This window comes from Phalacrocorax carbo, chromosome 1 (genome assembly GCF_963921805.1).
Source record: "Phalacrocorax carbo chromosome 1, bPhaCar2.1, whole genome shotgun sequence".
In the NCBI taxonomy this organism is placed as follows: Eukaryota; Metazoa; Chordata; class Aves; order Suliformes; family Phalacrocoracidae; genus Phalacrocorax; species Phalacrocorax carbo.
In genome coordinates this window covers 56512493-56535079 of record NC_087513.1, presented here as the reverse complement: position 1 = coordinate 56535079, position 22587 = coordinate 56512493, and the positions used below count along the sequence as shown (strand labels likewise).

The following is a 22587-nucleotide window of genomic DNA, read 5'->3' as shown; positions in this document are numbered from 1 at the left end:
TGAACTGGTTTGGTTTTATAACTGTTTCAGATCTCCTAGCATCCTAGACTGTATAGTATTCTGAGATATCAAGACCAAGCCTCGAAGAAAAAAGGAGATTTTCATTGTTTGTGAAAAGGGGGAACAAACCTGTGCCGCATGTAGAGCTGAGCAGGTCACTTTAAAGACTAAATATTTATGTGCTTTGAACTAATTAACATTACGTGAGGTATAATTAGAAAATTTAATCCCTGCAGTCGGGCATCATGAAGAGTGATAGTCTTGCTTTATTCCTGTCAGCCTGGTGGCACTGCTGCAAAAGTTGGCCTTCATGCTTGCCTTTGTCGCTCTTGAAATGAATGACAGAAATCCAGTGGCAACTCCTTGGTAATTAAGCTTAAGGAAAGTTATTGATGGACTCAGTCCTCACTTTAATGTTTGTTTCCTCCAACTGTTGTTAATGTGCACATTTCCATTTCATCTTGTAATTTCTTATTTTTTTAATATATTGTGGTAGTTGACTTGTGCTCTTGTTCCTCTCGATTTTGCACACTTGGGAATTTCCTATAATTCTACCCTTTAGTTTTTTTGGCAGTGTATCCTTTTGTCATTCACTGGATTGCTTTCCAGTAAAGAGTGGGTTTTTTGTGCATGCTCTTTCCCCTTCTCTCCCTACCCTGCCCCATAGGCTGCTTTTGGAGAGACTTACTGTCTTGGTAGTTTTGCTGCCAGGGCTTTTCATCTTAACTGGTTCCATTGTTTGATCTCACAGTTTCTTCCTTGTTGTCAGACTGTCAGAAAATACTCTTTCTGTTAAAATTACATCAGCGTGGTAAAGACAGCTGGCACCTGTCAATAGCATGTTCTTGATTCCAGTAATTATCTAATATTAGTGCCACAAAGAGGGGAAACGACCTGTACAGAAGTAAGCTTTTTCAAATGAGCGTAAAGTTTTTAAAAACTTAGTTGGCTTTGGCAGATGTAGAAGTCTTATTTGACAGGAATATTGGGTCTATTTTATCCATATGATCTGCTGGTGAATATCATGCAGCAAAGTCTCCTTTCACTTATGAAATAGATGGGGGACAGGGTGTCTGGTTTCTGGCTTTTCAGGGTCTCTTTTCCTCCCTTCACAAATTTAAAAAAAAAAAAGCGCAAAGCAAACACACCCCACAACATTTCTGCTTGGGACTCCATGCCCTCTACTGTTGTTTAGATTATGATTTTATTTTAGTAAATTATATTTTGTGGTAGTTAATTTGCCACTAATGATTACTAGGCTTTTTCCATTAACAGCATTGGTACTCTGAAAATATCAACAAGCACTGAGCTTCTTGTTTGTGGCTGATTTCTTTTCAGCTGTTTTCATCCATCTGTTAAGGATTACTGCACAGACAACACTTAAACTTTGTTTCTCAGTTGTTCCTTTGCTGTAAAATATTGCAGGAGGAAGCTAAAACTCTGCCTGATTTGAAGTATTTTTTAGATTTCTTTCAATATTGGCAGGGGTTGTGAGATTATGATGCAAACTTCTTTCTCAAAAAATGCAATTAAAATTCTCATGTCAAATGTAAAATTTCCCCCTCCTCTCCTTATTATTCCTTCATCTTTCAAAGTAAAAAGCCTATGAATTTGCAGGGAGGGAAGGACTTTGACCTAAGTGATTTACAGAAGGGTATTTATGAATTGTGGTTTTGGTTTAGTGTTGTAGAAGGGAAAGGAGGTAAATGGCTAGTTCTTTTAAAGCCCTTTTAATGCTTTGTATGATGAAAATCTAGGTACAAAAAATGTGGCTGCCCAGGATTTGTAATAATGCTCAACACCTAATAAGTATAGGAAAAGGGAATAGATTCTGCACTGTATGATGTTAGATAAATTTTTTTATGCAAAGTTTTTGATAGTATTTCTAGAAATAATTATTGAACCGAATAGGTAGTCTAGAAATTAGGCTACTTTTCCATACTCTGGTGGCTTTTTCATAACCAGTGACACAAGCATTGAGGCTTGTCCCACTTTTTCAGTCTCACTGTCCAGTGCCACTTATCAAGCTGTCCTAAGGTTATCTGGTAATCCTTGTTGTTTTATTTCCTTTCAAGTTGCTGCCCTGTTCTTATCTGTCAAAATGAATCTTCCCCTTATATTATTGCCTCTCTGTTCTCATCCTGGTTAATTCTTATTTTTCTTGCCTCTTGGTGTCTAATTACAAACTAGCATTTGCCCTCAGTTTAAATTGTTCTGCAGAACTCTGTCAGCACTGGCTATAGGTTTTTTTTTGTTTGTTTCATCCTGAAGCATTCACACAGAGGTGATGGAAAGGTTAAAAAGTATATGACACTTACTCACTTGCTTTTATTTCATATATGTTGAGAATAAAGAAACATATATTAGGCTGGTGCTCCTATTGTGTGGGATTTAGAATTAATATAGTAAAAAGAAAATCTTAGTTGGGTAGTTAAACTTAACACAGCATCCAAAACCTTGATGCCTGTATCTCTGGGGCTTATAGTACTGTTTAGTGATACAGAACTGGATTTCTCTTCAGATGGCACTAAATAATTTAAAACATTCAGGCTGAAGGCCTATTCAGTAATGAAATGAACAAAATGCTTTGTCATTGTAATTAAAAAATGCCGTTTTCCAGTCTAGTACTGACCTGGTGCATGGTCCTTTCAGACTTGATGGTTTCTCCGCAGTATGAATCCCTGCTACGCTTGAAAATTCTGTCATGTTATGAAGAGGTGAACCTTCAACCTCAGTGTACTTTCTGTGAATACCTGACAAGTCAGAGTAGGTTTCAGTTCTCTCATGTGGCTGTTGCCTCTCCATTAGGTCCAGGAAAGTAGGTTGGTTTGTCTTGGATTTTTTTTTTTTTTAAAATCGCTCATCATATTTTTGGAATGTATTTATTTGTTTTGATGTCTGCTGGTGGGTTACTCGTGGAGCTTCCAATGTTTCTGTTCCATGATACAGAGGGTATGTTTCCATCATTTTTCTGGAACATGAGTTGTAGGAGCATCTAATCTTTCTAATGCTGACCTAGAACTACACTAAGTTCCTAGAGTCTTTGTATAAAGTATCTTGTACAGTCTTTCAGAAGTAGAGAGAGATTTTGCCTAACAAGGCAACTCATGCTTCTCCTGAAAGGTGGCAGCTTAAGAACTGGTGTGAGCACAAAGGCGGTCTTTCACAACAGAAACTGATGTCAGCTTCATCATGCTCTCCTAGCTTCATTTTTCTAACCTGAAAATGTTACAAGTCCTTAGGAGAGTAATTTCAAAACCAAAATCTTTGCACATCATGTATTTAAAAAAAAAATAATCCATTAATCTCTCAGTAAAGAATGAAGTTACTTTAAATCTGAAGTTAATAAAGTAGTCCTCCCTTTTAATGACATATTATTAAAGCTTGTAAAAATGTTATGGCATACTCCTCTTGTTTTAAAAATAAATTAATATAGTCCATCAAGGGGAGCAGAAATTTTGGGTTAGTTTTTCTCTTGAACTTGAACACCGTGGCCAACAAAAGAACTGAATAATACTTTCCTACAAAACACTACACAGTTGGACCTTTCTGCGTAGGGAAAAAAACCGCCTGCTTGTGAGTTTATAACTTTGAATTTCAAAATTTCAAGGCACTGTAACAAAGAGCTGTAATTATGGTATGTGGTTTAACCCCAGTTGGCAAGTAAGCACCACACAACTGCTCACTCACTCCCCCCTCCCCACAGTGAGATGGGGGAGAGAATTGGAAGGTTAAAAGTGAGAAAGCACATGGGTTGAGATAAAGACAGTTTAATAATTTTTTTTAAAAAAAGGCAACGGAAAAAACCAACAGAGAGAGAAGAAAACAAAACCCAGGAAAAAACAAGTGATGCAAAATTAAAACAATTGCTCACCACTGAACAACCGATGCCCAGCCAATCCCTGAGCAATGGCAGCCCCTGCCAACATCTACCCACACTCTTACCTCAGTTTTATTGCTGAGCTCATCATATGGCCAGTTGGGTCAGCTGTTCTAGCTGTGCCCCCTCCCAACTTCTTGTGCACCCCCAGGTTACTGGCTGGTAGCTACAGGCTACTGAGGAGCAGAAAAGGCCTTGACTCCGTGTAAGCACTGCTCAGCCATAACTAAAACATTCCTGTATTATCAATGCTGTTTTCAGCACAAATCCAAAACATAGTGCCATACTAGCTACTATGTAGAAGTTTAACTCTATCCCAGCCATAAACAGTACAGTACGTTATCAGGGTCTACTGGCTTTATAGAATAGCAGTTATAAACAAGGTAAAATTGTTGAGGAGCTTACAAAAAAGAATGTGAAATTAAACAGTGCTACTTGAATTATTGTAGAGGAATGCTGTTGATAGCTAAGCTGCTTGGACATTTTAAAAGAAATTCAGGACCAAGTGCAAGATTTTGCCAGTTGGGTGTACTGTTTTCTACAGAGACAACGTGGATTACTCATTTGAAGCCTACTTAACTCATAGTAAGTACTGCTCAAATATAGATATCAAACTGAAAGATTACTTTCTCTGTTTTCTGATCTTAGAATACCCTGAAGTGCAAAATAGAAGGTTAATACAATGTTGTATTTTCTTCCCTTGGAAAATACCATCATCTGCCAAATTAACTTTGGGATCTTTAAGAACTGTCATCATACAGTCCTTTGATCCAGCCTTTTCATCTATACAGTTCATGTGGAGGAAATGTAATGGCATGGAATGTTGTTGCTCTGAACAGGTGTGTGTCTGATTTCTAACGGTCTTAAATAAAACTGTTTAAACTTACCCTTTCCATTCTTTTAAAGGTTTGTCTTTTTCATAAATGCTTTCTTGTTAGTTTTTTTCCTCAACCAATAGCATCTCTTCTTCAGTTAATTACAGCAGTTTATAACACTTTTCAAAACAGACAAAAAAAGCAAATAATATTTGCTTAAAAAAATAATAAAAGCAGTTCTGCTTTTGAGAGCTAATGTGGTATAGTCCCACTATGATTTTTGGAGGCAGAGGCAGTTGGGGGCTTTGGTTATGAAGTGTCTCTTCTCATGCAGGTGTACTATTGGCACACAATATGAGGGGTTTCTACCTTTTCAGAATATTGCCCTTTGATCTCTTTCCATGCAGTATTGGCTTTACAGAGTTGTTGGCAGTGTCTGTAGTCCATGTCAATGTGACAGAGTTCTATATAATCAGCCACTTAAAACAAAACCTTGTAGGTGTGCAAATATTGATAAATTTTTTCAATCTTACTATCTTAGGGCAGACTGAGGGGATAGGTATTTAGGTGAAATTTGAGCCACAGACCGTAAAACCTTACTTTACCCTTTGAAATAATCTGTAGTCTTAGTTTGTCTGAGTCATTGAAAGGTGTAAAATGTGCTGGTCTTCTTGACTTCATACATTTGCATGACCCTACAAGGACAACTTCATTTTCAGTTTCTGAACTAGATGGGTCTGTACTTGTTTCAGTTCCTCAGAATTTTTTCCTCCTCTCATTGGGTGTGGAAGAAGTGGAGGTGGTGTTTGTGGAGAAGACCTTTTTTTATTCTTGACACTAAAAATAGGAGTGATGGTCTTCATCATTACAGTAGATAAGAGTGTGTGGACAACTAAGGACATTTGAACTCTGCAAAAAGGCATTGTACAATATCTGTTCCCCTGGGGGTGAAAGCAACATTAAAAGCATGTCAGTGTTTCCTGTCACTTGTTTAAAGTCTGTTCACTGAGGCATTTGGGTAGTAGGCAAGACAGTGTATTATGAAGAAGGGAGAATGTAAAAGTTGGCTACAGATGCAGTAAGCCTGTATGGAATTAGGTTGCTAAGAAATGTTATAGAAGTACTCTGAAACCATATTGGTAGGTTTCAACAGATACAGAGTTTCTGTGTGTGATTCCTAGAGAAATAGCTTATTCCTGTGGTGTTTGAGTTTGTTTTGAGGACAAGTTGTAATATATGTGAGCAAGAAAAGCCCAGGTTCTGCCCCGGAGATGAGTGTCAGTTTTAATGGTTTGGCAGTCTTGTCACATATCTAACAGTTTTAATATCCTGAGAAACTTGGAAAAAACTGTACAAGCAATGAGCATTTTCAGTGGCTCCCTCGTGACTAAAATGAGCTTGGATTTACATTCTGTTAACTGGAGAAATTGGAAAGTAGCTGTACATAGTGAGTGTGAATAGCCTGTATTCCCTCTCCATTTTGACAGTGATCAAAAGTGGATGCCTAAGACAAGCTTAAAGCAGAATTAATATATACTTAGAACAGAATTGCCCTCAGCCTCCATCTGTTCATTGCTCAGGAACTTTCTCGGCCACTGGTAGTTTCTATGTGTTTAGAATCTACAGAATAGATTTCTGTGAACACAGAAAAGAAAGTTAGTTGTCCTTTCTCTTCCTTGCCTGTCTGGTCAGATCTCTTAAGGCAGAATAATTTCAGCACCTCTCTGTGTGTGCCTGGTTTATGTCACTCAGTCACTCCTAACAAACAGGAGAAAACAGTATTTGTGGCACTGAAGGTGACTGAATGTGTAGTGCAGAAGTTTAATTTAGTTTTCAGTAACTCTGATTATCATCTGCTTTCTTGAGCCATTAAAATCCTTTTCATTGTTCGTGCCTGTTGCCTTTTGGTGGGAATTAATCATCTAGCTTTCCAAATCTAAGTGGAAGAGAGCACTTAACATGTTTTCTCTCTTCTCTGCAGAATGGTTAATGTGTACATCAAAATATCAGCCACTTACAGATGTCAGTTTAAACTGCTATAACTTGTTCATGTGTGTCTGCACCATAAATAGTAAATTAACTGTAAAATGAGTTGGCTAAACAGAGTCATTGGGCTGCATACAAGTGGCTGTTCAAATTAGTGGGGTGTGTGTGAACTGTTCAAGGGCTTTCAGGTCAGATTTTTCCCCCTCAATGGAAAGTGTAAAAAATTTGTTATGGAAGTGTAAAAGCTGGTTTTTTTTTTTAAAGTTGCAGAAGTTAGCAAGAATTAATGGCTTGGGAAATGCTAACAGTCTTTAGCTGAAGTATAATACAAATAGGTAAATAAAAGATGGGAATTACTTGTGTCTTACTAAATTCAGATTTTTCTGGGGTGCATATTTCTGTACAGAACACACTAAGAAATGGATGGAGTGCATCATCAACTGTGGTGCAGGAAAAGGAGAGTACTTTTGCTTACATTCAAACGCTTTATGCATTTTGTGTCTGAGATTTCTGAACTGTTACTCAAAGTTACTGTGGCAGCTTCAGAGTTGAAGTTCTCAAATGGCATTTCTAGATATCCTGTCATACCATAACTTGTGTGACTTAAACGTCTTTGGTGGTTGAAGGTGTTACCGGCAAAACAGTATCTTGCTGCAAACAAGTAGGTAGTTCAAACTGCCTTCAGAGCAGGATTCAGAGGAATTATTTTATCTGTATAGATGAGCTGTTGTATTTGAAATACTTTGCAGCTAAGTAATGTGGTTTTTTTAAAAGAAAAAATATTAAGTAAACTCTCTTATCTATACAGTATGAAACGTAGTTAGGGTCCTGACCTTTGTAGCATTTCTGGTGTGTCTGTTGTTTTCATGATATTCATAAAACTGTTTTAGGTTTAGCAGGGAATTGGTGTTAAGCTGCTGGGCATTTCACAGAATATTAGATAACATAAATATTTTAACCTGTGGCCCATTTTCTATGTAATTTTTATTTCTTTAAGTGATTGATTAGTGATGGAGGTAGAAGCAAATCTTCCTAGTCTTTTAACCACTGCTGAAGCTTTGGTGCTTATTTAGGTGAAACAGAAGTTACATCTTCTGAGTTATAGAACTTCTCTAATCTTAATGATTGAATCACTGTTGATAATCTGTTCTATTGTTCTATAAGGGTGATGCACAGTTTAATGATGGTATATATTAACATGTTGATGTTGTAACATTTAACTGAGACAGGAATTAAAGTACCATTAGGCTGCGTATACCAATCATAGGTACTAGAATAATGATTTATAAAAGTAACTGTATGCGGTTTAAGTGTGTTAACGTTCAAAATGATTAGCAGGGAGTACTGAATATGATATGCGACTTAGCAGTAGGATTACATTAGTGAGTTTTCACTTCTCTTTTTACTAACAGGAAAATCAGGATTCTGTGATGATAATACCATTGAAATGCTCAATCTAGATGCTGATGAGAAACTTCAAAAAATAGTGAGCAGGCTAGGAGACGGTTCACATCTCCTGTTGGTATATTTTGTATACGAAGGCTGTGCTTTGGTGAAACTGAGAGGGGAAAAAAACTGGTAGAAATAGGTTCAAATGAAGATTTAGTAACATCACAATACTGTACAGGACAACAAAATCCTGAAAGAGACCAAAAATTCAGATAACTTAATGCATATCTTGTCTCTAAGACTTTCCTCTGTGTGGCTTAGAAAAAAAACTTTGCTCTTTCTCATTTTAGGAGCTGTTTTTCCTATTTTCTTTCTTTTAAGTTTAAATCACTATTTCTAAGGTGATTTTTTAAATGCCTTCACCTGTGTGCTGAAATTAATCTGTTGCTAATGAGTAAAATTTTCCCCAATGCAGTTTGTCCAAAGTGCTTATAATGAAGCCAGGCAGAGAGGTGACTCAGCTTTTCTTTAATTTATAGTACTGATTACATTTGTTAGACCTCGGATTGTCTCTGAGATTTCTGTCAAGTTCTTCTAACTGCTTGGCATTTATAGGGCTTCTACCACTGTTAGCAGTAGTGACTAGTGACTAATTGCTTGGATTTTAATGATTAGGTTGTGCTGTTCTGCTTAAAGCAAGTATTAGTGTGACAAAAGAAATGCTGATGGCATGTTTAGAGTAGCTCTGTTGCTGATGATGATTGGGAAGGTGCACTGGTGTTAAAGCAGTAGTTGTGACAAAACACCAAATTTATCAGTCTTAAACTGGGTCTGCAGTAGGCTGTGTTAAAATTAGCAGGTAACATAAAGCACTGAAAATAAATTGCCACAACCTACAGAAAGCAGCTTTTGACCTTGGCTGGTCCTCACCGGAGTCTAGTGTATACTAGAAAAGGTTTTCAGTTCAGGTGTGCTTGAGATGCTAGCGAATGAAAAATGTTGAGAGATTCTTCATCTCCTGTTTGCCTAGGTGGCTTGTTGTGGTCTTTTTTATAAAATAGAAAAGAAAAAAAAAATCACAGCTATGAAAAGGAACTATTAAATGAGTGGGAAAAGGTAGTGATAGTAGCTCTCTGGTGAAGCTGCATTAGTATGTTTCTATAGCTGATGAAGACAAAAAGACAAAATACCCTTTAAAATTAATAGCTTTTCAAAATAAGTATAGGGTTTCTATAAGCATCTGTCGTCTTTTTTCCCTGAGAAATGTTTGGTTTCTCTTATGTTCAGTTCAGTTTTGGTGGGCTACGATATTTAATGAAGGTGTTGAATCTTGTTGGGAAAATGTGCTTTCTGACATCAGGTTTCAGGAAAGATGAGGCTTTTGCCCTTCAAACTTTCTGACCCTTCAAAGCGTTGCTGACTTTATCTAGGAACTCCAGATTAGGTTTATGCATTAATCAAATCCAATAGGGTCTCTCTGAAGATATTTTTAGAAAGAGTACTGTGAAACTGTAGTAACAGGTGTTGCACTTCTGGAAAAAAAGTAATAGGTTTTTAGAAAATATACCAGAAGGAGCTTAGACATAATAAACTAAGTATTGAGTGTCTAAATGTGAGTAGCTTCTTTAACTTACATAAAACAATCTGTCTTTTATTATTTAGAATACTCAGTGTATAAACTTCAGTCAAAATTTGGATATTCACAGGTGCCTGGATTTTTAAGGGAAAAAAAGCTTTGGAATAATAAAATACGGAGTTCAACAACTTGAGGTTCCTGTTTTTAAAAATGCAAGTTTTTTATTGACTTCCCCCCCGCTGTTTAAAGGACTATTTCTGGTTCCTGCTTCCAGTTGTCAGAAGCCTGAAGCCTTCTCCATCGCTTGCCAGGAGAAACAGGTGTGGAGTATGCTTCCTTTGATTCCGGCTCTTGGAATCAATGGCTCCCTCTGCAGTCCTTTTAAGAGAAACTAAAGTGTCTCAGATCCTCTGCTATTCCACTTTTTCTTCTTTCCTTGGGAGAAATACAATAGGTTCAAGAGTTTTGTCTTACCTCCACCTTACACTGTTTTTCTACATATTCAGGACAACTGCATTTCCTACCTATGGTGTAAGTCAAGAGAGACCACAGACCTAGCCTTTTCATAACGCTTGCAGTTATCCAGATCTGTTGTGGTTGCTATATGCTGTGTATGGCTGAAACTTAGTGAGGACTCTGGGCTCCAGCTTCCTTAAAGAACTAAGAGCGTGCTGGACACGGTACGGTGATGGTACAGTGAAGAGAAACTGAGAGACTTGTGGGGAAGAAATGTGCATAGGAGTATTATAAGAACTGGGTGGAGGAGAAAAAGAAGAATCTAATAGTGGCTCTAATGTGCTCCATCTTTCTTCAGTTCATCCTCAGGTAGTCACTTAATCAAAAACTTAAAATACCATACTCTCATCCTTCCTGTAATGGGCTGTTACTATTGCCATTGGGAAATAAGACCTAAATATTTTAATTTTTAAGTACTTTTTAAAAATCTCAAAAATAGCTCTACTGAATAGATAGCTGGGCCTAAGAACTAATTTTAGGAAAATGTAAACAACGTCCGTGGAATTTTACTGGGGCAGTTTGTATTAATTATTCTCAGAAGGCTCTTTGTCAGATATCTCTCTTTGAACTAAGATGAACTACCCAGTAAAGCAACTTCTACTTTTAAATGCCAGAGAGAGCTGGAAAATTGATATTTCATGTTCTAAAAATTCTAGAATAAGCTTTTAAAGTAATAAACTGTGTAGCATTTTCCAGCAGAAATTTAAAACCTGCAGATTTCAAAATGAAAAATATAGATCACTGATCATGAAACTGTTTAACATATGCAGGCAAGCAAAAGAAAGTTAGAGGCAAGGTTCTGCAAAGAGATGAATGCAAAAATTGCTGCACTGGATGAGGCCTGTGGAATGATCTTGTATACACAACTTCCCCTTTCCTTTTGTAAAAATGATCTCATTGCCAGAAACAGAAAAGCTTGTGTTGCTATTGTTTTGTAATCCTTTAATACACAACTAAATCTTCATTCACATAGATATATAAAACACAAAATCCACAAGGACGTGTGAAATTCAGTGTTGCAATTTATGTTTGTACAATTAATTTCTTGTCTGCTTAACAGTATATTTTTCAAATAATTGTATAACCTCTTATGTTGTTTTTTGTGTGTGTGGGTTAGGCTTTATTTGTATTGTGGTAGCAAAGGGGTGGTATTTATTACAACACTGTCAAACTGATTTTTTTTATGTATGCCTCAGTCACTTGTTGTCTTGCATTGAGGGAGTTCTGCAGTCCAAGTGTTGGATTTTATTCATGTAGTGTCTTCCCTCTGCCTCAGACCTTTCTTTATTCTGAGCTCTTGCACTTTTAGTGTGTTGTGGAGGGGTTCTGAGCCTGCACTGTCTCAACTCACAGACAGTATTCTAAAAGAGGGCATACCGTGGTTCTACTACAGTCATTTCAGCATCTGTATTACTGTTTGGCATAGTTTAGTTTTTCTTGATGGTTGTTTTATTTTTGGCATTTTGATGGGTTCGGAATTTGGTAGGGTTTTTTTCTCCTCTATATTACCTCTCAACATTAAACTGAATCTGTTCTTGTGTTCATAGGATTGCTGGGAAATTCAGGTTGGAAGGGACCTTCTGAGGTCTCTAGTCTGACCTGCTCAAAGCAGGGTCAGCTGTGAGGTCAGACCAGGTTATGAGGGATTTTATCCAGTCTGGCCTTGAAGACTTGAAAACCTTGAAGACTTGAAAACCTTGAAGCAAGGAGACTACAAAACTTCTGGGCTATCTGTTCCAATCCTTGACTGTCCTCATGGTGAAAATAGTCATATCCGGTGTAGACTTGTTTCAACTCACGGCTTCTTGTTCTGTCACAGTGCACCACTGTGGTGAACCTGACTCCTTGCTGACCTCCTTGTAGATACAGACAAGCTTCTGTTAGGTCTCCCCAAAGCTGTCTCTTCTCCAGGCTAAGCAAGCCCAGCTCTTTCAGCCTCTCTTCGCAGGGCAAGTACTCTGGCCACCTGAGCATCTTGGTGTCCTACTGCATCCAATTTATGGATGTATTTGTTGTACTGGGGGCCCCAAAACGAGGTGCGTTAGACCATATCTGGAATAATAAGCACTAAGTAGAGGCGATAATCAGTTCCCTCATCTGCTGGCAAGGCTCTTCTTAATAAAGCCTGGGATACTGTTGACCTTTCCTGCCAGGGCACACTGCTGGCTCACGATCAGCTTGTGATCTGCCAAGACCTTTTCCACAGAACTGCTCCCCAGTCAGTCTCCAGCCTGTATTGTTGCCAGGGCCTCTCAGGTGCAGGGTTTTGTGTTTGTCCTGTCTGAATTCATACAGTTCCTGTAGGGTCTCTTCCTCCAGGCTGCCTAGGTCCATCTGAATGGCAGCCCTGCTATTGGACTTGTCGACTGAACCTCTTCACCCCAGTTAAGTATTAAAATTCTGACCAGACTACACCCTACCAGCCCTTCAAGTCATTCGTTAAGGTGTTTAATGAACTTGTCCTAGGGTAGACCCCTGCAGCACCCCACTTCATACCAGCCTCCACGCAGCATACAATGCAGTGACCGTTATCCTCTGAGCCTGACCAGCCAACTGTTTCCTACTGTTCTAGTTGTTCCCCCATTCTAAAAAGAGGTATTTTATTTCTAGTTCACTAATGCTCAGTTTCTTGAAGTTCCCACGTCCTCTTTTAGTGTCTTAGTGCATTTACTGTTAGCTTTTTTATCAGTGAAAACCTACCAATTAATCTTTGTGTATGAACAGTTTCCACATTCATGAGTACTTTCTCACTCTGACTAATTTTCTTGGTGAACTTTTCACGACAAACTTTGTCATTGCCTTTCTCTAAGTTACAGGAAGCCCAGCTCTTTTTTTTTCAGTGCTGACATAATCCTACCATATCTTCTTCAGGTTTTTTGCAACTCAGATTTTAGTAATTTCAGATACTGTCTGAAGTAGAGCAAGCTGATTAGCATTTCTTAAAGTAGATGAGTTTTTCTAATTGCTTTAAAGCAGATTGTGCCTTGGACCTACAATCTAGCTCAGGTGATTTGTTGTTCTTAATTATTTGCCCACTTCTCTTTGAAATGGTAATTTTGATAGCTGTTCCAGACACATTATCATCTAGCATGCATATCTATGTCACTAGCATTCTTCGTATAAAATTCATATTAAACCAATGGTTTTATTAGCAGTACTTCAGCAATTGCCTTGTCCTGGTGATACTCTACTAGATATTCCAGTTCTCATTTCCTGGTCCTTTCTAAATTTTTGTTTGTTTTAAAATAATTCCCATTTCATACTTTGGTTTTTATGACTTCTCCTTTTCTACAGCTTCATTAAATTGAATTTCTCTTTTATATGGGAATCTTGTTAGTTTAGCACTATATATGCTGTACATAGTGCTTCTTTACTCCCAAAGGTTGTATTTCATCTTTCTTCCTGGTACTGGTCACAAACTGTTCCCTTGCTTACCATTCACATGAATTGTACATCTCTCATACCAGCAACAGGCTAAAATACCTCCTGATTTCAGGCTGTGTAAGAGTAACTCTCAAACAGTTACCCTGACTCATGGAACTATGCTGTTTTGTTATGTGGCCACAAATCTGTAGCTATTTTACCAGCTGTCACTCTTGTGTTTTAACGTCTGCAACAACAGAATTAGTGGAATGATACCTTTCTCTTCAGCTAGACAGTTCTGAGTCCAAATGTTAGAGCTCTCGAGAATCAGATATGGACGAGGTACAAATAGGTTTCAGTGTGTCTGATATGGTAGGAATACACTGATAATTTGAGTTATTTACAAAACTGTAATGCAAAATTTTGTTGCTTTCAAACACTGCTTTTAAATGAAAATACTGTTTTGACTAGGAGTTGTATGGGTACATGTTTACAAATGTGCAAATACCTTACATATATTTGACTGCCTTCTGGATGTCATTTCCACCTTATAGTTCATCAGTTTCTTGGTTTATTTGTGGTTTTGCTTCGGGCCATGTCTGTGCAGGCAAATAATGTAATTTCTGTTATCCTTCTTAGAAGTCAATATGCAGATAATGCTTTTTGTCAGTATTTTTGACCTGTCAACAGGATCAAGGTACAAATGAGTGAACCTGACTCGCTTGGGGGGAGGGTAGGGGCACAAGGGAAAACGGCTGCTGGATTTTGGTTTGGTTTGGGGTTTTTTGCTCCTTCAAAGACGGACTAAACCACATTATCTTTACTGACTGAGTAGTGCTTCTCTCCTCTTTGCAGTTTAATGTAGTGGATCATGGATTTGTGTGTGATCATGATTTAGTTGCTTTGTTGTATGGCTTATTGAGTATTGCAGTGTGGCCTGTTTGCTGGCTTCACATGAAGTAGAGCTTTGCTAACTCTGTATCTGGATGTTTATATAAAATACTAAGTGCATGTGTTGAATTTTTGTATTAAAAAAAGAATATTTTGCTACCTGTGCAAGAAATTCTGGCCAAATGAAGCAATTAAATGAAGACTATGCAATTAATTAATGATCAAATATAATGTAATTATGCTTTCTGGCCAAAGAAATTACTGAAAATGTATGCTAAAAGTGTATTTTAAAAGCAAACAATTAAACAGAAAACTTCCTTAGTGCCCTTGGAATCTTTTAGCGTATGAGCCAAAGGAAATGCCTACCTTATGTTGTCATTGGAACAGCATCTATTTGAGGTTCCCTTAGGCCTCTTTTTTTACTCTGCTAACTAAGCTATGCGTGTGCAGTGGAAGTCTCATTTTCATATAAAAGTTATTTTTTGCAAGTACTCTGCTTTCACAGCAGTTTCTGTCTGTGGTTAATAAGTTTCTTTGAAAATTCTGATTTTTCTCCAGAGATGTTGATAGAAGTAAATTTTTTTTAAATTCCTGCTTTATATGTAAGGAAGAAGTGGTAGAAGCCATACTTATTTAGAATGACAAAGGAAGTCCCTAACAGAGCAAAACATAGAACCTAGATACCCTGACTGATAGTCTTCTGCTATAGCCATTAAATAATTCTTTTTCCCTTGTAAGACTTTTCTGAAAATTGTGCTATAAAATGATACCATAGCAATGGGGTTGGAGATGTACATATGTTGCTAAGAAAGTACATGGTCTGTTCTGGACCAGCCACTGCAATAAAGTGGCTGTCTTAAATTGTTGCATATGGAAAAGGGCCACTTTAGGTGATGCGCGTTTTGCTCCACCGATTTCTGACCTGCAATGCTTGCCTTTGCAGATGGAACATGAGGATTTTGTAATGGAGGGGCATGGCAAGACTCCACCTCCTGGTGAAGAAAACAAACAGTGAGTCACACGTTTATTTAAAAAGGGCCTTACCATAGTAAATGGTGTGAAGCACTCTTGTCTAAATGTGCTGTGAGCATTGGTTGGTTGTTTGGTGCTTGCCCTTTTGGTTCCTCAAATATCTGTATATAATAGTGAATGGTGGCTTAAAAAAAAAAGGCAGGCTGCTGACTTACCTTAAATTTAAAAGTATAGAAATATGCATTGCAGTTTCAGAAGGTAAATCAGAAGTTGTTGTAAAAGGGATATTCATTCTGGAAGCTTGGCACTGAGGTTTTTATAGAGCTCTTCTTCACTGGAATAATGTGAAATATGGTAGAACCAGGGCCTACCTTTTGGTGAGCATATGGTAGATTGGTCCTCTTTGAAATACAAATGTTACTACTTCAGAGTGAGTTTTAATAAAGGGACAGAAATTGTAGACAAAATGTGCTTTCAAGGATGAACAATCTAAGATGCTGGTACACAGTGCTTTAGGGAAAGAAGCTTGATCAGAGAAGAAAATGACAGATTTCCATTAGCAAAAGGCACATAAAAAGGGCTTTTTCATATGAGTTCAAACTGAAATCTAGTAATGGTTGGGGTTTTTTCCTGGGTTTTTGTTCAGATGGGGAGAACAGAGCCTTGTCGTACAAGTATTGCAGTGATGGCTGTCTTCCGTATTCTTTTGTTTAGTTAATGCAGTAGTCATTCAATTTTGATATCATAATTTCTTCTTCCTGGCTTTCCTTTTGGAGCAAGCAGAAGATGGTCTTTGGGAATTCACAGCACAGAATTATTTTTTTTTTCTTCCTTTTTTTTCCCTCCCCCTATGCCTAAGGGGATGCCTCCTCCTGAGAAGGAGGAAGTTATTGATCAGAAGTACACTTGGTACAGAAAGGCTAGTACTCAACTTGGTGTTGAAGGTTGTCTTTGCCTTCTAGATATGCTAGCAACTGTAAGTCTACTGCCTGTGTGACAGTGAGAAACCTTTTCTGAGGTAGCCAAGATAAGTTTAGGGAAGTTCTAGCGCTGAACATGCACATTCCTTCCATCATGGAAGGGAGCCAAACTTCTCAAAGTAGTTGCTGCTGTTTCTTTCTATTCAGACTGCCCAACTTACTGTGGTACCAAGAGATACAAAGCTTGTTGAAGTAGAAATTTTCAGAAATTTCCAGAAGAAGAATCAGTGCAGAAACAAAAAGTAGGAGTTAGGTTTCTGCTCTTCTGAATTCTTTCTTTAGATATCCAGTAATATAATGAAACATATTATTGTAGTGAATAATACAAGGGATGTTGTACTGGATTTATCATAGCCTGGTGTGTGTTTGTCTTATTTTGGGTGCAAGTGGCAGCTAGGATTACTTTACAGTTGACCTGATTTCTAATTAGAGCTTTTTGAATGCCTTACAGCATTATCTCTTTCTCCTCCAAAACTGTCGTTATTAGGAAGAGAATATGAGATTAGTGATAGGCAGGATTTTTTTAACTAATAAATTTGTGTTCAGGTGGCACCTGAGATCTTGCCACACAGATCCTGCCCCTTGCTTACCCTTTGCTGGAAGTGTCATTGATCTGGTATCAGAGATAAACAAATGATAATCACAAAAAGGATCAGTAATTTGTATTCTTAGGTGACTCCAAAAAGCTGCATTGATTTCAAATCTTTTGCTGTAGATCTCAAAATAAAAGAAAAAAAATCTGAAATAGCCTCTTCATATTCTTGCTTCCTTGCGTTAGGGATTTAGTTGGACATCGTGGAGTGGGTCTAGTGAAGCGCCACAGAGGGGGACTAGAGCATCTGAAATGGGAGAAGCTGAGAGAGCTGGGACTGGTTAGCCTTGAGATGAGAAGGCTTGTGGGAGGATCATATCCGTGAATATATACCTGATGAGGGGACTGAGGAAGACTCTTCACAGTGGTGCCTGGTGAAGAGGCAAGAGGCAATGGGCATGAACTGAAATAAAGGAAATTCCACTCAAACATAAGGAAAATAACTTTTTTTTTTTTACTTTGAAATGTGGTCAGACCTTTGGAACAGGTTGCCCAGAAAGGTTGTGCCTGCTTCATCCTCTAAAATACTCAAAACCCAACTGTACAGAATTCCGAGCAGCCTGCTGTTGTTAACTATGCTTTGAGTAAAGGGGTGGGATTGACAATCTGAGATCCCTTCTATCTGCAGTGATTCTGTGTACCTCTTGTCCTCCTAGTTGGTTTGAAATAATATTGGAGCTTGTTAGTGAATAGCAGATCATATGTTTGAACGTAGAGTCAGATGTTCACTTCAGAAATAGCTGCAATAGCTGAAGATGCTTCCTTCCCTTTCTAGCTGTTTGTCAGACTTCCTATCGAGTTTACTGCCTTTACGGCTATGCAGATGGGATATTTTTTTTGAGTGCTTCTAATTTGCTTTCCTGAAGAGTTGGCCATGTTAATTTATTTGCTTTTCATAGGCAGCCTGATCTGGGTAACTCTGTACTGAGATTGTTGAGGAAGTAAGTATTCAGAAGATACGGTTTCAGCAACTGACCTGTGAAGCAGCTAACTTGTACCAGAGTGCTGGAGCACTCTGCAAGTGTTAACCTCCTAGGCAAGCCCAGCAATTTCTTGGTGTTTAACTGCATTCCAAGTGACTCAAAGTTTGAGTGGGCAATGAAAGAACAGAAATAAAAAGATACTTCTGAGACTTTCAATGGAAGCAGTAGCTCTTACCTAGCCCCAGTTTCATGTGAAATTTCCTTTGCTGAAGTACAGCTTCATAATGGAATAGTAAGGAGTCAGCATCCATGGATGACTTCTAGCATTTTATTTCTGAAATGCAACAGTGTTTCAATTCTGTTTGACTCAGGGATACAACCACTGCGTTGCAAGAGTACCTTCTAGTATTAAAAAATCCCAAACCTGCTTCAGTCTCTCACACCTTTTGCTGTACTGAACCATTCTTTTGAGCAGCCTTACTGTACTAAAATTGCAGCATTTTAAGATTTTTTTTTTTTGATTGAACTGTGGATGATACCGGAGAATTGCTGTCTGCTGGTAACTGTCAGCTTTGTGGCAAGGAATTATCCTTTTAGACTGTATACAAGGTCTTTGGAAATCTTCAGCTATCGTTTACAACATGAATATAATTGATTTCAATTGAAGCTAATTATGAACAAGAGAAGTCACCCAATTTGAAATCCTTTAGTACAAGTGAAATATGGAACAGGCATACTCATTTCAGGTCCTGTGAAAGATTTTCAGTTTACGCCTGGTGCCTGTGTCACAAAACTCATGGTTGTGCAGCAGTGAGTGCTGCCACTTGCTCTAAAACCTACACTTCGAAAGAAGTGAGTCTGCCTGGACTGCTGGAGCTGATAATGGCCATCTTGGACCATGCTTCTACTCTGGCAGAGGACTAATGAACTTCTTGAGAAATTGTTATTTCTCAGTTTTTACATACTCTGTAAATTCCTTGCTCCTCATAGCTCTCTGGTATGCGACATAAGCATTTGTTGTTATACTTGGCCACATAATTTTGTTAGGTGGCTAATATGTTTGTCAAGAAACCCCTTTCCCTCCCTCGCAAAGGAAAAGCTCGGAGAAAGGTCAGTATCATTATGTTTAATTGCAGGCGGACATTTTGTTAGAGCCGTTCTCTTACATTTTCATCCATTATGAAGAGGTTGACCTGAATTACCATGCTTAAGGAGTAAATGTTACTTCCCCCCAAAATACTTGCATTTTACATGGCAGTAGCTTCTTACTGCCTTACCTCGCTGCCTTCTAATAAGGCTTTCACTTTTTCACTGCTAAAGCAAAGATTAACAGGCAACTTTGATCCAGAAACATCTTTCCAAAACAGTCAAACTTCTGTTGATAAGCAGAGAGCAGCTTCTCTTTGTACCTTTTTTGGGGTAGGAAAAAAAAAGAGTATACTCTAGTCCTTAAATTGAGGTTGTGCTCCTAGTTCTAGCAGTATTAATTAGCAACTCTGCCTGTGCTAAGAAATTATCCCCTGCTGTCACCACCAGAAACTTAGGTACCTTGATCTATTAGTGAAAGGGATCTTGTAATGAAAAACTATTCCTTTTTATAAGAAAAATGTAAATGTTTTACTATTCCTGACTGACACATGGAGAAGTCTGCTTGACAGTAGCTATTTGGATAAAAAGGGAGCCAAGTTCATGCTCATGTTTACTAGCAAGGTAAGCCAAGCTATTACTGCTGACTGCTGTTTTGCAGTAATGGGAGAGAAAAATGTTCAACTATCCTGGCAATTTGTACATCTGGAAGTGATTCATATTGTAAGAAAGATAGCAAAACAAGATAATTTCTAAAATTTACAAAGTGACATTGGTTAGACTTGCTGGATAGCCTTCTCCCTGGCTTGATAGTTTAATGTATATATCCTGAGGCAAGGTTTTTAATGAGACCCTCCAAAACTGCAGTAATGCCAGGAAGAGATCGCAACCAGTGAGGATCACAAAATTATTTTAAATTTGGTAATCTTCTCTTACGTTATTCTTTGACATGTCAGCAGGAATATTCAATGTCTTCATAGAATCATAGAATCGTTAAGGTTGGAAAAGACCCTTAAGATCGTCAAGTCCAACCGCTAACCTATCACTGCCAAGTCCACCACTAAACCATATCCTCAAGCACCACATCTACCCTTTGTGTGACACTACAATTAAAAGAAAGCGGTAGCTAAAATGGTCTAATCTGGAAACCGGAATTATAAACTAATAAAATAATTTACATTGTAAAGGACCTCTGAAAATCATCTTGTCCAGCCACATGCTCAAAGGAGGACCAGATTTGAAGGTTAGATCTAAGCTGTATCAGGCTTCTCAGGATTATTCTAGAGCCTTTCTGGGCAATCTGTTGTAATGTTGATAACCCTTATGGTGAAGAAAGTTTTCTCATGTTCAGTAAGAATTTCCCTTGTTGCAGTTTATGTCCATTGCCTTTCATCTTCCAGTGTGTATGTCTGAAAGTCTGGCTCAGTCTTCATTAAAACTTGCTTCTATGTTTGCAGCAGAATTATTGCCCCTGCCCCCATTTAGTTCTGTCATTTTAAAAATAAGTGAAACAAGCTCTATCAGCCTTTCTCTGCACTTCAAATTAAGGTGACGCTTAATAGGCCAGTCTGTCTTTGTTTTCAGCCTGCTAATATTGGGTGCACATGTAAATATCACTGCCACAGTGGCATAAAACAACCAACCTTACTCTGCATTGTGTCACTGAAAACTTATAGAAAGGCTGCAGTGGTACATCCTGAAGATGTCTGCTTTGGTTGGCGAGAATGCCAGACATGGTTACGAAGTACTACAGTATTTCTTTAAGCATTTCTTTAATGTACTTTAATGTTTCTTTAATATTAGCTTCTGTTCCTGTAGCATAAAACACTGTTCTTACCCAATTTAAAGCAAACAGTTAGAAAGATGCCTGCATAAAAGGGGTTTTGTTCGATATTTTAAGGACATTCCATATTACAGAAGGCATCAAGGTTTGTCTTGAATACCATTGCACTTTTTAAATTTACTGACAGTACCAACCTAAGCAGAAGATTTTTTTCCAGAAGGTTCATGCTGGAATTTTCAAAGTAGCCTCCAAATCCTAATTCAGATTATCAACTCAGATTTGGAGTACCTAAATCTGGGTGTCATCCCAAATTCTGTTGAAATTCATGGCAAATTATGTCTTTCCTTGAAAAAAAAAAAAATCAACAATTATGTTCAAAAGTAAAGGTGTAGCTGATTTTCCATTGCTGACTGTTCTATGTGTGCGTAACATAAGTAGCCCATTAGAGAAATGCCCCCAGACACTTCAGTCTTCTGTCCGACATCCTAACAAGCCACCACATAGACACGTGCTATGTATGTAGTGGCCATACAGGCCACTTCTGTCACAAGGTATTGCAGTTCTGCAAGTGCGTCAGAATATGCTTCAGTCCCGGTGATAATTCAGCCTAGCTCTGGTATTGGCATCTGAGCAGGAGGGTTCTAACTTTTTTTTTCTTTTTTTTTTTTCTGTCCTTGGAGATTTGAAAGGATGTTTGAGAGCGCAAGACCATTAGACTAAAACTTCAGATGAAAACTGCTCCAGCTAAGGTTTAAGGAATTTTTTCATCACATTCATATTATAGAAGTCTTTTTACTCCCTGCAGAGTCCGTGCAGGACAAGTTTGCATTTGAAGACAGCTCTACCTGTGTATATAAGGGGACCCTGAGGCACAGAGAAAAGAATTGTCCTTTGTCATGCAATTGAGTAGGTAGAAATGGATGAGACAGCAGTGAATTCTGTATCTGTAGAGGCAGCTGTTTTAGCCATAAGACTGGTAGGTCAATAATGCTACAAAAGCTGGCTTGCACCCTTTATAATACAGTACTTCTGAAAAATGTAACAAAAATAGGCAGAATTTCTACTTAAAAATTCAGCACTTTAAAATGCCAAAAGTTTCATCGACTCCCATATTTTACCAGTTTAATGTTATGCTTAAATCTTTTGAAATTTTTGTACTTAAAATTAGAGGTATTACCCACAGGAAAAGTCTAGTCTGAGTATTAATTAGTCTGAGTAATTAATTTTAAGTGTTCGCTTCTGCAAGTTAGTCTTGAAAATATTTTCAGTTGTCATTTCATGGTTTTTAAGATTCCCCATTTTACCTCCTCCATGATTTTATTTTTTTTCCTTTCAAACCATAAATTAGGAGGTAGGAAAGCATGTAGCACTGTATTTTTATTTTGTCATGAACAGATACAGCCTTTCCATGTACCTAAACTAACCTACAACATTGGTGTACTGTTATTCTGCAAGTATTTTCTCAGTATGTGGAAAACCAGAAGCCAGATGACTGTTTTGGGGCGGGGGGTGGGAGCTATGAAAGATCAAACAGGAGAAAAGTCAGCTTTGGAAGTTAAGTTCCCACTTACTAGCCCTATGTGTTTAACCTACGCTGCTGCTGAATATTGAGAGAGAAAAGGATTTATGGACAGTGTGTGTTCTAAGTATGAATACTTTGGCGCTGTTTTTCCCTAGGTTTTTGTAGTGTTTTCTTGCAGATTTCTTGGTGTAAGAACAGGCTAGTTTGTTTGGGTCATGTTGTCCTGTCCCCTGCCTCCCAGTTCTGTATTTGTCCTGTGTAGGAAGTGCACAAAGCCTGCTTCTGAATTTGCATTCTCCTCTGATCAAGAGAC

At 38.0% G+C, this 22587-nt stretch overlaps 1 protein-coding gene across 10 annotated transcripts in view; it reads left to right on the top strand.

Annotated features, from left to right (window-relative positions):
• Nucleotides 1-22587, top strand: part of TNRC6B (trinucleotide repeat containing adaptor 6B) — a 149170-nt gene that overhangs the window by 25172 nt on the left and 101411 nt on the right. For 3 of the 10 annotated variants that reach the window (XM_064453761.1, XM_064453752.1, XM_064453777.1), the window contains exon 4: nucleotides 15360-15427. The exons of the other annotated variants lie outside the window; for them this stretch is intronic. In XM_064453761.1, coding sequence (XP_064309831.1) covers nucleotides 15360-15427 — 68 coding nt within the window. The remainder of the gene's footprint in view (nucleotides 1-15359; nucleotides 15428-22587) is intronic. 10 annotated transcript variants of the gene reach the window in all.